Source organism: Squalius cephalus, assembly GCF_949319135.1.
Source record: "Squalius cephalus genome assembly, chromosome: 24".
Taxonomy (NCBI): Eukaryota; Metazoa; Chordata; class Actinopteri; order Cypriniformes; family Leuciscidae; genus Squalius; species Squalius cephalus.
Genome location: NC_137145.1, coordinates 11,690,367 through 11,705,249, shown reverse-complemented (window position 1 = coordinate 11,705,249; position 14,883 = coordinate 11,690,367). Strand labels below are relative to the sequence as shown.

At 36.8% G+C, this 14,883-nt stretch overlaps 1 protein-coding gene across 1 annotated transcript in view; it reads left to right on the top strand.

Annotated features, from left to right (window-relative positions):
- The first annotated feature begins 1,124 nt into the window (after positions 1 to 1,124).
- The window catches only part of lhfpl6 (LHFPL tetraspan subfamily member 6), a 28,488-nt gene continuing 14,729 nt past the window's right edge, over positions 1,125 to 14,883 (top strand). The window contains exons 1-2 of the mRNA XM_079860819.1: positions 1,125 to 1,440; positions 2,714 to 3,219. Coding sequence (XP_079716945.1) covers positions 2,835 to 3,219 — 385 coding nt within the window. The 5' untranslated portion in view covers positions 1,125 to 1,440; positions 2,714 to 2,834. The remainder of the gene's footprint in view (positions 1,441 to 2,713; positions 3,220 to 14,883) is intronic.

Here is a 14,883-nt window from a genome sequence, read left to right as displayed (position 1 = left end):
ATACTAAAACATCATTACAGCCACATTAGCCAATGCCACCAGAGAGACACTGCTGATGAGAAATAACACTGCAGGATGGAAATTATAATAATGGATCAAGAAGAGGTGCTGACAGTGTACCCTCTCCTCTGTTGGTTCCTGAAGGTCATTGCTGCCCTCAGAACCATTTTGATAAACATCAGTTTGTGTGTGCCGTTTTGTGACAGCATACATGTGATTGATGCTAGCTAGCCCATGCTAGCTTTTAAACCTCAGCAGTTTGCATAAATGTTTCTCAGATTAAAAGGTTAGTTCACCCAAAAATGAAAATTCTGTCACCCTCATGTCGTTCCAAGCCCGTAAGACTTTCGTTCATCTTTGGAACGCAAATGAAGATCTTTTTGATGAAATCTGAGAGCTTTCTGTCCCTCCATAGACAGCTACGCAACTGAAACTATGACATTTCAAAAAGCTCATAAAGAGATAGTAAAACTAATCCATAAGAGACCAGTCCAAAAGAGACTTGATTGCTTTATATGATGAAGAGATTTAATTTAGTCTTTTATTCACATTTAAACATTGATCAGCGAACATAAACAGAAACTCAACCGATGCTGCTTGACGTTGAAAACAAACCTTCATTGGTTCTTGCTGAAGCTCAAACATGCTGCGTAACACGAGAATGAACCTCATTGGTTCTTGAGGAAGCTCAAATGTGCTGCGTAACATGAGTATGAACCTCATTGTTTACTGCTTCAAGTAATTCAAAATTTCCTACTCAAAAGAACGATTCGTTCTTCAATCGCACATTTGACGCAGCATTTGGCGCAGCAGACATACAGTAATGTATAGAATATTTTATCTAAATTATGCATTTTATGTAAACTGGAAATTGTATTGTTGCTTTTTAATTTTATGATTAAAATCGTCATATAGTTAATTTCATAAATTATTGCTAATGTTTATCCTTAATTTGTATTTTGTGAATTAAGTCTAATTATTGTAGGCTACCCCATAGGGTATAAATCACGTATTTGTCTTGAAAACATTTGTAACCTGATATATTTTTCACCATAGCTTTACTTCGTTTCTACTCTCCCACGGAACACCGAATGACAATAAATTACTGCTTTGACTTTGACGAGGGACTTTGAGAGAGCGCGCGGCAGCCAGGCGGAGTCTTGGGAAACACAGCATATTGTCAGACCAGCCCCTGGGCGGAGGATCTGGAGATTGATGCCTCCGCTTGCGCTTTCCTACTTCGTTTTAACACTCGGTTTAGTCCCGGACGGAGACGTGCATGTGCTCGGGCAGTGAGTGGACTGTAGACGCCAGAGTAAAAGACTTCAGGGACGCTCGACCCAGGACAGGAAAGAAGCAAACAGACAGCATTTTTTCGTGTTTTATGCTCTTTAGTTCTTGAAAACAAGTGGAATCGGAAACAGTGAACGACACAGACATGTAAGATATCTATTGCATGCTTAAATCAGTTTCTGACTCACTTTTGGACTCTGGTTCTACATGACAGCTCGACATAATGTTTTCCTTTATGTTTACATCCCACATGGTTATGGATAGATGTCTCATAATGTGTCCATTAACTTTTCTTTTATCAAAATCAAGATTTTAGGTCAAAATGAACGCATGAGGAAAGTGTATGTGCTTTACCATTTTAAATCTCCTCTTACGCTCGTTTTTTAAAGTAATTTTAAATGGCCCTGACGTGTGACATTTTAAAACTACAAATATCACATGTAGTCTCTCCATTAAAATGAAGTCATAAAATGTATAATCTATTATGCTAATAAAATGAGCAAAATTCCATATAAAATGATTTTAGATTGTGTAGCTACAGCATGTTACACAATGTCAACATCCTAAAAATATTTTGTCAGAAACTAATGTATATATATATTATTAGGTGTGAAAATGTAAATTGTAAACACACTCTTCATTCATTTAAATACCATAATCCAGAGTTTTGAGTCTTAAAAGTATTTTGTTGCCTGGATATTGTATTTTTGTCTTATTGGTGACATTTTATTTCAATAATGCATTTAATAGTTTAAGTCTATTCATTGGTCTCTAGAAAACTACCTCAGAAATTTTAGTAATGAGTAAATGCACGACTGGAAAAGTCAATCAAAAATCTATAATTTCCTGGGTTCTCAGAAGTGGATGTCGTCATAGTTGAGTAAACTTCTATAATGATAAAAGGGGAATGACAGCAAATATATTTTTTTGTATTCCCATTTGCTTCAACAGCAAATGAAAAAATCCATGATAGTGTTTCCACGACTCCAAAAAATATAGAGAGATTGATTACAGCAGTCTGAACAGAGAAAATTATGTAAAATTTGCCATTATACTCCCTGAGCTGTTGTACAGTAGAAGCACCCATACCAGCAGCGTTAATTAGTTTCATGTCATTTACTGTCGGGGTAATATAACAAAGTATAGTGTTAAAAATGTATGTTAACATTTAAAAAAATTAAAACATGAAAAACTTTACTACAGTTGAGATGTTGATAACTGTGGAAACGCACCATCACAGTCTCTGAAAATGGTCCATTGATCAAAATATTTGGGTGACAAATAGGCATTTTTTTTATGTTTAATGCACATATGAAAGTGAACAGCTTTCAGTAATCTTTATGCAATTTGAAGAGCTTAGTTGTCACCTTGGATTTATGACTTTTTACTGATTTTCCCTCACTTTTTACTATTTCTTCAGGTGTAACCGAGCAGGAAGACATCGGGAGGATCTGGGCCGGTGGGCTTAGGAGCTCTGCATGTGCACAACCTAAAATCAAGTGTCTTTTGCATCTGAAAGCTTTTAGTTTGAGCTGAGCGTGATGGCATCCAGTCTTACATGTGCAGGTGTGGTATGGGCCCTGTTGTCCTTCCTATGTGCAGCCACATCTTGCGTAGGCTTCTTCATGCCATACTGGCTGCTTGGGTCACAGATGGGTAAGTCAGTGTCATTTGGAACATTCCGGCGCTGTTCCTACCCCGTAAGGGATGAAGCTCGTGGTGGGACGGTTATGTTGGAGCAATGTGGGCGCTATGCCTCCTTCCAGGGCATCCCGAGTCTGGAGTGGAGGATCTGCACGGTGGTGACGGGGACAGGCTGCGGACTGCTGCTCCTGGTGGCTCTCACAGCAATGATGGGATGCTGTGTTACGGATCTAATCTCTCGCACCATCGGACGAGTGGCAGGAGGGATACAGTTCGTGGGAGGTGAGTCTAAATACAAGGACCTTGACTGGAGATTCAATGGATGGGTAAATGGATAAATGGTTGGATGAATGGATGTATTAGTTGCCTGAATGAGACTGAATTGAGAGATGATAATTGTGAATAATGAATAATTGAATGGACAACTGTCATATTACGTGGTTATAGATTGACATACTAGCCATGATGATAACTCTGCCGATATTTATTTTGAGTTTATCGTCCTGTAATATAAATAGAATGTAATTCAATTAAATGATAAAAAATAGCCTAACATTTGCTTATATAATATAATTATTATAAAAAAATTGTCTAATTTCAGATTTATACCAATATCGGATTTATATCGGCCACCCCACTTTCTGGTTAATTGGTATCGGCTTTGGTCGGCTACTAGTTTTCTGTGCATTTATTGGTTGGATGCATAGATGGGTTGTCAGTATATGAATATTTTGATAAATGGATAGTCAGATGAAACACTGCAACTTTGTAAACACACACTTCCATTTGCTGTCTTCCTAGACGTACTTAGCAACTCCTGAGAGGGAACACATGACGACCGCATCCTCTTAGTGAAACTCAGTGTGCTTGTTTTGACATTCGGTCGCTACGATTCGTGTCATCCTGTGAAGAGAGGAGCCTGTGACCTCTTGCTGATTTGGGCAAAGACACCAAACTTACATCCTGGTGAAAATCAGTTTGAGTTTGTTTGTTAACCGAACAAATGGTGAAAAGCAAACAAGAGTTTCCTTTCATGTCTTTAGTACTGTTTAGACGGGATTGGTTTGCCAAACGACGATTGAGTTACAATTGTTAACACAGAATGTCTTATGATTTCATGTACTGATTTCGGACAGGGTGTGGGCAAATTATGGAAAATTTGGTAAAATTATTAAATAAGTTATATACGTTATGTGTATAATTAAAAGCATAGTTCATCCAAACTCACAAGATATTTTGATGTCTTATGTCGTAGTGTTCTTTCTTTTGAGTATGAGGATGAGTAAATGTTAATAGAATTTACATTTGTTTGGTGAACTGTCCCTTTAAGAAAAGGAAGTCATTAAAGTAAGAATCATACTTGATGCTTCTACTACAGTAGCCTTTCTGATCAGTTTGTGATTGGACTTTCTTTAGTGCTTTTCTTTTTATATCGGATGCAATACCAGCAGTACTTGAACCGCCAACTGTTATTTTACCCAGATGGCAAGCTGAAGTCAGCCGAAAGGTCTAAATCCATCATGAAGACTCACCAGGCAGTGAAACGAGAAATTTAAGCTTTAGTTATGGCATTCACCAAAGGTCAAAGTAAATGAGGAGAAGAGTCGAGAAAAATAATATACTGTAATCGCACACATTCCTCTCCGGATGGTATTCGATTTCTCACAGGACCTCAGCATTAGCTGAGAAACTTAAATTGCTCAGTAATTTATACAGAGGTTATATGAGGGGGGAACAGACTTGTTCAAACGTCTGTGAAGAACAAATTTACCTGACCTCCTTGGGGAAAACTAGTCAAATATGGCCAAATGCCAAATAAGCTTTTAATGGTCAAGAAAATGGATGTGCCTTGCAAATGCAGTCTTGCTCACACACACAGGTAGAAAAAGAGCAGGTTACACAGCATAATTTGGCTCTTGTAACTGTCCTTTTTACGAGATCTTTATATATGTGAGGCAGTAACAGATCTGCTTATGAAGCGATTGGCCATGTAATGAGCAGTATATGAGGGGAGGCGGGCCCCTCACGGGCCCTTATGACTTACATCACCCTTTCTTCTTTTGACTTGCCTCAGAGCAGTGACTTTGCTCCATTTCAATGAGATGGGAAATAATGAAGGTTGATTATATGTGACCTCTCTATGAGAGACTGTAGGCAACTGTTCTCTCTTTCATATCCCTTTCATATCCCTTTCTCCTTTGTGCTCTCTTAACTTTACCACACACACACTTTGATACGTACACCGGCTTGCTTTTGTGATGTTTTATTCATGGGCAACTAAATATTTCCTGTTTGTAGTTTTTCCTTGTCATAGAAAGCTGTGGCTTTGCTTTGTTTTTTTAATCACTTGATACAAGGGCGATAGAGACTTGCTAATTCTGGGCCAGATGCCAGATGACATATTGGTGTCACATCTTCAGTTTGCCCTTTTTCAGATGGGAATATTATTCATTAATAGGTCGAACTTGTGAAGTCTATTGTTTAACGTTCCTGCATCATGTTGGATTTCCTCTCACACCCACGTCTCGCTTCACAGCACCCGTTGCGTGTTTGCATACATCACGCACCCTCCTGAAAGACAGTCGGCTCAGTCATGTTTTATACACTGAATTTACCATAGGATTTATGGGTTCCGTCTAAATACTGTCAGGGTCCTGTCCAATAAGAACACAAGACCTTGAAATGAGTCTTATTCGCTTGAGAGATCTGCCGATATGACTCAGTTGGTCTGGGTGTTTTCTCAATTATTCTTTAATGTCTTCTTATCACATTAGTGAAATACTGAGGACATATCCTTTCAGAACAACCAGTTCCTGGGAGATGTTTCACACTTTGCTGTAATGACAATGCCTGATGAGTTTGTTACATTTTGCAAATACAAACATTTTTTTAATTTCTCCCATGCTTTTCATCCCTTATGCAATGCCTTACTGTCTCTCTCAAAGGTATGTTCTCTAATTTTCTTTCCTTATCTCTTACCTTTTTCTCTTAACTGTTGAAGTATTTTCTGCACTGTATGCATTTCACAGTAGAAGATGAAAAAGAATGCATTCATTGAACCATATCAATGCCCACTAGAGTCGATATAACTTTTTTTCATTTTCTGCAGTGGTTGCAGGCAAGACTCTAAAAGGATTTAACATAAAAAAAAATATAAAAAGAGGAATTGAAAACAGAGTAATGATGCTGAAAATTCAGCTTTGCCATCACAGGGATAAATTACTTTTTTATTTTTTTTTATTTATTATTTGTGATAAAATTTCACAATGTTAAATTTTTTTGCTGTATTTTTGAGCTTGTTGTTGAGCACCAGAGTCTTCTTTCAAAAAAAAAATCTTACAGACCTATTTGCATGTATATCCTCTATAATATAATTGTAAATTCCTCACATTCAGTTCAAGTGACAGAAATGATGCCAACTTATGTCCAGCTGTGACTCATAATATCACAATCGTTCTGTTTTTGTGGCCCCTTCACTCCATAGATCACATCATTGTATTTACAGTGGGGAAATCTTATACAACCTTACCCCGAGGAAAACACAAGTCAGGTGGCAAAAACTCTGTGTACAAGTGCTCAAGTGAGCTTTGAGACGTGACGGTTCAGTAATCCAGGCGGCAGCAGTTGTCTTACTGTAATCTTTCACTTCTTGAATGGTAAACTTTCAACGAATACCAACAGAGAGTCAATGCAGCTTGGAAAGCATGTATGTTGTCTTTCAGTGTTTAATGTTCATTGTTCTCAGAGTTTAAAAACTGCACAATAATATGGTGTTTTACTCTTATCTTTAAGTCATTAAGCAGGATAAGTATGAAAATAATCATTAACTTTTCCAGAGTTGTCCTTGACTTTCCGTCCGGTCACATTGGACTGCAGGGTTTGCCTCCTGATTTCCCTCTGTTAGCTCAGATGTCCAATATGTCACGTTTGTGTGCTGTGTAAATCTCTCTCGTTTAAATCTAGATTGGCAATATTTAATTAGTCACGCTGGAATGTTTCTAATTGGGGATACGACCTGGTGTTTAGAACTGCTGATTCTCGTGTACATTTGTGTGGGTGAATGGAAGCGTGTGCGCTTGAGCGACGTGCCGTGTGTATTTGTAGTTGTGTGGGAACAGGCCTAGCTGAGGGTGTAAACGCTGGTTTTAGCTGACCCGTGCCGACCCCTGGGCGCTTGGAAAGAGACGGATGGAGAGATGAGAGGACATAGGGTGGTGTGAATGGGAAAGACAGGCAGGATCCAGCTGATGGAGACAGCTGCAACGGCAGGAAGAGACTTACTGGCTCCAGTATGACGAGAAGACTGGTGCACATCTCTCACTATGTCTCACTGTCAGTTTCTCACTGTCTGTCAATCCGTCTGAAAATTCCGTCGACTCATTGGAATGTATTTGGAATGTTGCTGGAAAATAGGAGAAAATAAGTCTGAGAGAGTGACACTTAGTGAACTGAACGGGGCAGAGGTAAAGAGAATCTGTTTCTGCCCTTCACAGAAATCAATGACAGTTGTAACAGATATTGTCTTGTAAACTTGACACCAATGGGTGTAGCCCATTATGAATGCAGGATGAATTTCAATCCACATGTCCTCCTTTCTAAATGATACGCAAGATTAGAAATCTCACAAGGCCAGCCATGTTTCACCCAAAAATCAAAAAGAAATTATATTTGACATAAAGGACAATGAAGCCTATATTTAAAACCAGTAAAACCAGCTATTAAGCAAAGTTTCCCCAAATTTTCTTTACTTTAATGTCCCCAGTATTTATTTCATTAATGGTGCATGTTACAAGTTTATCGAATGGTTGTATAATGTATTATTAAACATGATGATACTCAATGCTGTAAATCCGTAATTTTTGTATTACTGTGTTAAGTTAAAAAATATTTTGGGGAAAAAAATCATAAATTACAGGTAGAACAACAAAATTCAATTTATTTTGCACATTCTACTAATTATATTGTAAGAAATAATTTCTTTTTTATATTGAAGAAAAAAGAAAATGTGCTTAGTCAATATAATATAAAAAATAAAAGATTAAAATGTTAATTATATGCTAGATATATATTCTTATTTTTTTCTTTTGATTTTTGTAGGGACTTTTTCATGACAGATTTTGTTAGATTCATCCTAGTGCCTTCTGAATTATAGTACGTTCTAGAAAATAAAATTCCAGAAGATGCCTGAATGATGTACTAGTGTGCATCCATGAGTGAAAATATTGCTTGCAACCCTTTGTGCTATGAAAGAGATGTTTGTAAATATTCAGTTTCAACTTCTTTTACTGAAGTCAATGGCATAATGAAAAAATGAAAGGCAGAAACTACCACAGCTTCTTTTAAATGTATGAATTTATAGTTATAATGAATTTTAAAGTAATGAATTTACAGATGCTAGCAGTACAACTTGATATCAACAGTGTTGAGGGTAACGCGAGTTACGTAATCAGATTACTTTTTTCAAGTAACGCATAGTGAAATGCAAACTCAGACTATTATGCAAACATGCAATAATTAAATATGTTAACACAAATAGACTTTAATCTGTATTTAATATTTTTATTTTTTTATTGTTATTAAAAAACAAACAAGCAAGCCCAGGTGGGAAAAAGTAATGCAAAAGTAATGTAACGCATCACTTTCAATAAAAATTTTAGTTACTTTTAGGGAGTAACACAATATTGTAAAGCATTTTAAAAGTAACTTTCCGCAACACTGGATATCAAGATGCATTTTTTTTTTTTTGACGTTACATGTCCCTATGCTAGTATGTACTTTCCCATTGCAAAGTGCAATTATAGGGATATTTTATTATTTGGAAAATAAAAATGGGTCATTATACAAGATGTGCAATAACAGTTCCACTTTCCATTGAGTCACACATAATTTAAGGCATATTTGGGAGAGATGATGATAGCATCTCTCCAGATTCCAGAGAAAACAATGTGAGAGCAGCAGGGCACCATCAGTTGGCCAATCTCAACTTTTATAAAGAAACCCACATGGTTTACAAGAAATGATTCCTCCGTGACTCCTTAAGGAAATGACTCTGGCCACAGCATTGGCCGCCTTGACAAAACTGTACACAGCTGTAAGGATATGTAGGTCATAGCTTTGACTGGTTTTCGCATGTTTACATTCTTGTGAGAAAAGCAGTGTGCTGCATGACTTCATTTTCAGCTCTACAAAATCTTTGCCTTTGCTTTGCGCTAGTCTGGAATGATAGGTGCTATCTTTGCTCACTTTGCTCATTGTAGGTCAAGGACAAAATGCAAAGAAACTTGGGGTTGAGAATGAGATCAAATACATTTTTTTGGGGTATGCCTTTTGTGACACTTTTTTTTTTGGTCTTTTTTTTTTTGTCAGTTGACAATACCAATTTAAAATTGAATTTTAAATATGAATAAAAGGTCTTTTTTTATTTTAGTATTGATATTCAGTCATTTTAACCACTAAATATGATGTAAAGTATTTCACAAAATACAAAGTGACATGAGAATAGTATAGTGTATATTGTTTGGAGGACGAGACTCACAATGAGTTTGCTATGGATTTGTTGAATATAAAGAGGTTTGTGTTACCATTGTTTTGAGCATGTGTGGGGGTGTGTGTGGCCAGATAAACGAGTCAGGCGGACACGTGCTGGAAGGAGAGCTTTCATTCATGAATTATTCATTGGAAAAAAAAAAAAATCTGTCTTCAAATCCAGTTTGATATTTTAGCTTTGAGGCATAAATCTTGAAACCAACTCACATAATTGAGAAAGGCAGTGATTCACAAGAGAGCGGGGACGTTCAAATCCTCAGATGCTCAGAATAGCATATGCGAGCATGTGGGTGAGTGCAGCGCACGAAAAAGCATCCTGATACTTTTTCATATTTGCCCGTCTACCATGTCCTCAGTCTGCTTCAGCGTCCCTTGAAAATAGTATCTAGCACTCCTTCTTCCTTCATCATCTGACAAAACTATGAGCAATATGAGACATGGATCTTTTGTTCCAGTTAACAGAATAGTTCACAAAAAAATGAAAATTCATCATTTACTTACCCTCATGTTGTTTCAAACACGTATGACTTCCACAGAACACACAAAAAAATAAGGATCGTTCTATTCCAATCAGTTTCAATCAATGAGGACTAAGGTTTTCAAGCTTCAAAAAAAATAAAAAATAAAATAAAGTAGTTCATTCCATGTCATACAATAGCTTTTGACTGAAATCGACATCATTATTCAGTAATAATCATCCCCTCCAGTGAGCTGTTATCCGCTTTGACTGGATCATTGAGTCTGTGAGTTGATTTGAGAACTGGATTAGTCTGATTAGTTCTTGAACACGATTCAGACATCTTTTGTGAAATGGATCAACCGATTCATCCAAATTCTGAAACTGACAAGATCTGAATCAAACTTAAACTTTTATATTTGATCACCTCCAATCTTTAATTCATGGTTACAACCTCCTTTTTTTGTAAAATAATGGAGATATTTATGGTTTGGTTTGCCGTTGAGTTGAAACAATGGCATTTTTCCAAGGTTTGGAACTACATGAGGGTGAGTAAAGATGACAGAATTTTTATTTTTCTGTGAAATATCGCTTTAATTTCTCATTACAACATTTTTTCTTATCCAGTAGGGCAAGAGCTAGACGTTATTAACTTTTCACAAATATGCACACTCACATTTGAACAAAGCCAACTTTCTATGGATAAGTGAACAAAGGATCCTCTGTGTTCAAGAACTTTGAGAAGTTCCATGTCTGACTTGGCTCAGTCCACTTCCAGCGCTGCGTGGTCCCTCTCCGGCCCGGCTCCCTCCCTCAGATTGGAATGCAGGTCTGCATTCTCCTTAGGGCAATCATACTGGAATGTTCCAGGCTTCCAGATGGTCCTCTAAGGTCCACGACTGTGGCAGCAGAGACATTCTTTGGCTACAGTAAAAGAGGAAATAAATGGTTTTCTCTCCTAACTCGGAGACCGATCCAAAAGCGTGGCAGAGGGAGATTTTTTTGAGGATAAAGCAGAAGAGAAGAAAGGCTTGGATTCACACAGATGGCACATGCACGTTTGAAGGAAGCTCAGTAGAGAAGTGTTTTCATCTTTCGCAACCTGAATGTGTTATCTCTGAGGAACCATTAGAGCCTTGATGGATTTTTTTCAGTCTGTTTACTGCTTTCTTGAGTTTGAATATTTTTTTAAGTTTTTTTCTACAGCACTGTAACCTGCAGTTTCTGTTGAAGCTGATGTAGTGAAAATTCTGTCATTCATGATGATCTTTCTTACATAGAAGAAGAACAGAGAACAAAGAATGTGTCTGCTCACTTTTTTATGCAGTTACAGTGAATGAGGACTGGAGCTTTCAAGCTTCAAACAGGACAGAGAAGCACCAAAACATATCATAAATATATCATAAAAGTGCTCCATATGACTTATTTATTATATACTGCAAGTCTTCAGAAGCCATGCGATATCTTTGTATTATGAACAAAACAAAACAAAAATAAGACTTGATCTCCTATTCTAGGAGTCTTGCGACCGAATCATTGAGTTTACATTGAGAGTGAGTTGAACTTTAGATCTGGATCTGATTTGTGAACAGATCATTCACACTGCTTTTGTGAACTGGATCAACCGATTTATTTACTCAGACTCAGAAGAACAATTCGTGAATAATTTCAGTAAATAATGAATTAAATTTCTGTCTTCTCAAAATAAACTATTATATGAGCAATACAGACTTGGAATTTAGCATATATGAACCACCTTTATCATACTTTTATGGTGTGTTTTTGTCTAATTGTGAAAATAGAGACAAGGATATTAAATTTTTTCTTCGATATATTCTTTTTTTTTTTTTTTTTAAAGAAATTAATACTTTCATTTAGCAAGGATGCATTCAATTGATCGAAAGTGCCAGAAAATACATGTATTATAATGTTACAAAAGATGTTTATTTCAAATAAATGCTGTTATTTTGAACTTTCTATTGAAAGAATCCTGACAAAATAGAATCCAGTTTTCAACATTAATAATGGGAAATGTTTATTGAGCACCAAATCAGCATTTAGAAAGATTTCTGAAGACAGGAGATGTTCAAATTTTCAGACCTCTTTCAAAAACATAAAAAAATAAATAATAATTGTGTTATAAGGAGGAAAGAAAGTCATACAGGTTAACAAACTACTATCATGGCTACTATCATTTTAAATAGCTGAGATATTAGGTTCCTCTAAACAGAACTCCAGCATTCTTAATTCATTCCCTGCCTCACACCAACATTGTACAGGTTTTTCTGCAGTGTGATTTTAAAAGTAACAGGCTTTTGGAATAATTCTGCGTTTATGTTCTTGAAAACATTCCCAGCTGTTGGCTGTTATGATGGTAAATGAATTCATGAGCTTAGGACACAGCAGTGACCTTTTTCATCTGTGTTCTTTTCTCTCACCATTTCATGCCTTCCTCAGTCTCTGGCTGATTGAAATAAGAGTTATGGTCCGTGTAAGTCTGCGGTGGTCTATAATGGTGTGTGATGACAGTGCGGCTTTACATCGTGTGCACGAGGCTGATAGCAGTGGCTGGCCGCCCGCTTGAGCCGAGCTCAATACTGTCAGTCACGTCTAGGGATTGAATGCCAAGTTTTATGATGGAACTCCGTTTGGACACTTTGGTCTAGCTGCTGGCCCAAGTACTTTATTAAATGGATATTTCACCCAAAAGATTCACCCAGGAGAAACTTTGTTCTTATGTGGAACACAAAAGATGTTTAACAGAATTTTAAAAGCTTAAACCAGTTGGAATAATAGTTTTGTAGTGGCTTGTTATTTTACTTTAATGTTCCTTGTTGGTCTAGCTCAAAGGTTAAACATAAAGACTATCCCTGTCGGGCTCAGCTGGAGTGAAAGGGTCGCCTGGAGATCGTTGACCCTTTATTGCCTTCTCACACGTTACTGTCATGGTATTTTAGTCATGCTTTGTCTGTCTTTTGGTAAAAGAATTTTCAGAAGATGCTTTCGAGAGGGACACACACCTATGTGTTCAAAGGAAATCTTGTCAGGTCAGGTTTGTTTTGACTGTGGCCCAAGAACACTCTAAATTAGCAGCCTTGGTTTGTCCTCAAATTTACTTTACCATTTTATTTTACAGGTCCCTTTTGTGTCCTCGCTTTGCTGGCACATTCTCATGCAGACTTTAACAAACAGCAGCTAATTCGTCGCGAAAGCTGCCAAAAAAAGCCAGTCATTCATGGAAAATTCCATCTGTAAAAGCAGGTCCGAGCCGGTGCAGGTCTGTCTCTGTTTTCACAGTGTTGGGTTGTGATAAGACAGGACTGCACATAAACATCCACTTGCCAACTCACATATAAGATAAAACAGTCTGAATTTTTAGAAATGGTTGTAATTGCTATGAAGAGGTCCAGATTGTAAGTATGTGAGTTGTGGAACTTTTCTGTCTACATTCTGACCAGTTGACTTGGCAACAATGAATTCAACAATGACATGACTAGCCCTGGCAGTGATAACCCTTCATCCCTGGCAGGCCACTTCACAGATTGTGCTCTGGTAATTGAGATGTAATATGCCTAGTGCAGTTATATATAGATTGGAAAGTGCTTGGTGGTGAAAGTCAGATGAGGAGAAGACAAGCTTATTTATGTGCTAGAACTTCCTCCTTTACAAACAGCTTTGCAAACATTGCACTCCACAATCACTTTACTATTGACAAATGGTTTGATTAGTTTTCACTGTTTTTGCAAAGTCTTCATATAAAGCTATGAATCACAAAAGGTCAGTGATTTTACTCTTTTAACTGGGGTAAAATCTAGGCATGCTCCATTTTTTTAATTCTTGCAGATAATTACGTTTTGGCTAATAAGTGATAAAATACTGATATTCAATTTCTGCACTATTTGTTTAGACAAGTAAAAAATAAAATATTAAAACCAATTATTTTAAACTCTACAGTGAGTTTAGGCATCACAATAGTATTGTACCGTATACAAAATGGATATTCATTTTGATGTTTGCTAAGGATTACATTGTTTTAAAGGTTAACTTTAAGTGAGTGTTATCTAAATGTAAAAAATAGAGTAAATGAGCATGTTCAATTAAATAACATTTTATAGTGGATGATATTGTTTAATTTATACAAGACAAAACTAATATCAGAAGATAGCCAATATAGTATCAATATATTGTGCTTTCCACCATTGAACTAGAGGGTTCTGGACGGTTGCTAGGGCATTTCTAATATGGTTGCTATGGGGTTTGGGATGGTTGCTGGGTTATTTAATAACCAAAGTTAAAAGTGCCCACCCATGATATTCTGGTCTCTATATGGCTATTTTCTTTAACCTGATTTTGTCCACCACCTAAAATGTTTACTTCCGGTTTCTTGTTTAATACACACCATTAGACATACAAAGCTTTTATTATTGTAGTTCTAGTTTCTGTATCTTCTAATACACTGCCGCAGTCACATTCTCTGAACTCTTTTTTGGCAAGCTTTATAACAGAAGGCTTGTTGTTGTTGTTGCAGGTTCAATAGACCTCCTGTGCGTCATTTGAAAGCTATTGATTTTCCATTTTGTAAGTGTGCTTTAATTATATTTTTAGAAAGTAAATGCAAAAAACATCTCACCTCAGTTTTCCTACAACCTCGGGAAATGATATTGGATTTGAATCACTGCAAAAGACAGACTGCATCGGTAATGCAATACTTACATTGATTTCTTTTGGCGAGAAGTAGAAGACAGACAGGAGTGGTAGAGAGTAATCAGAAATATAACATTCTTCAGTGTGAAACAAGGGACAGTGGTTTAACATATTTAGAAGTTATTTTTGTTGCTTATGAAGGACTGTGTGGAGCTGAATGGACAAGCCAGTTTATGCTCAACCCCACAGAGTAAGAGGATATTGTTTATTCAGTGTCTATTCAAAGCCACTGACTCTGG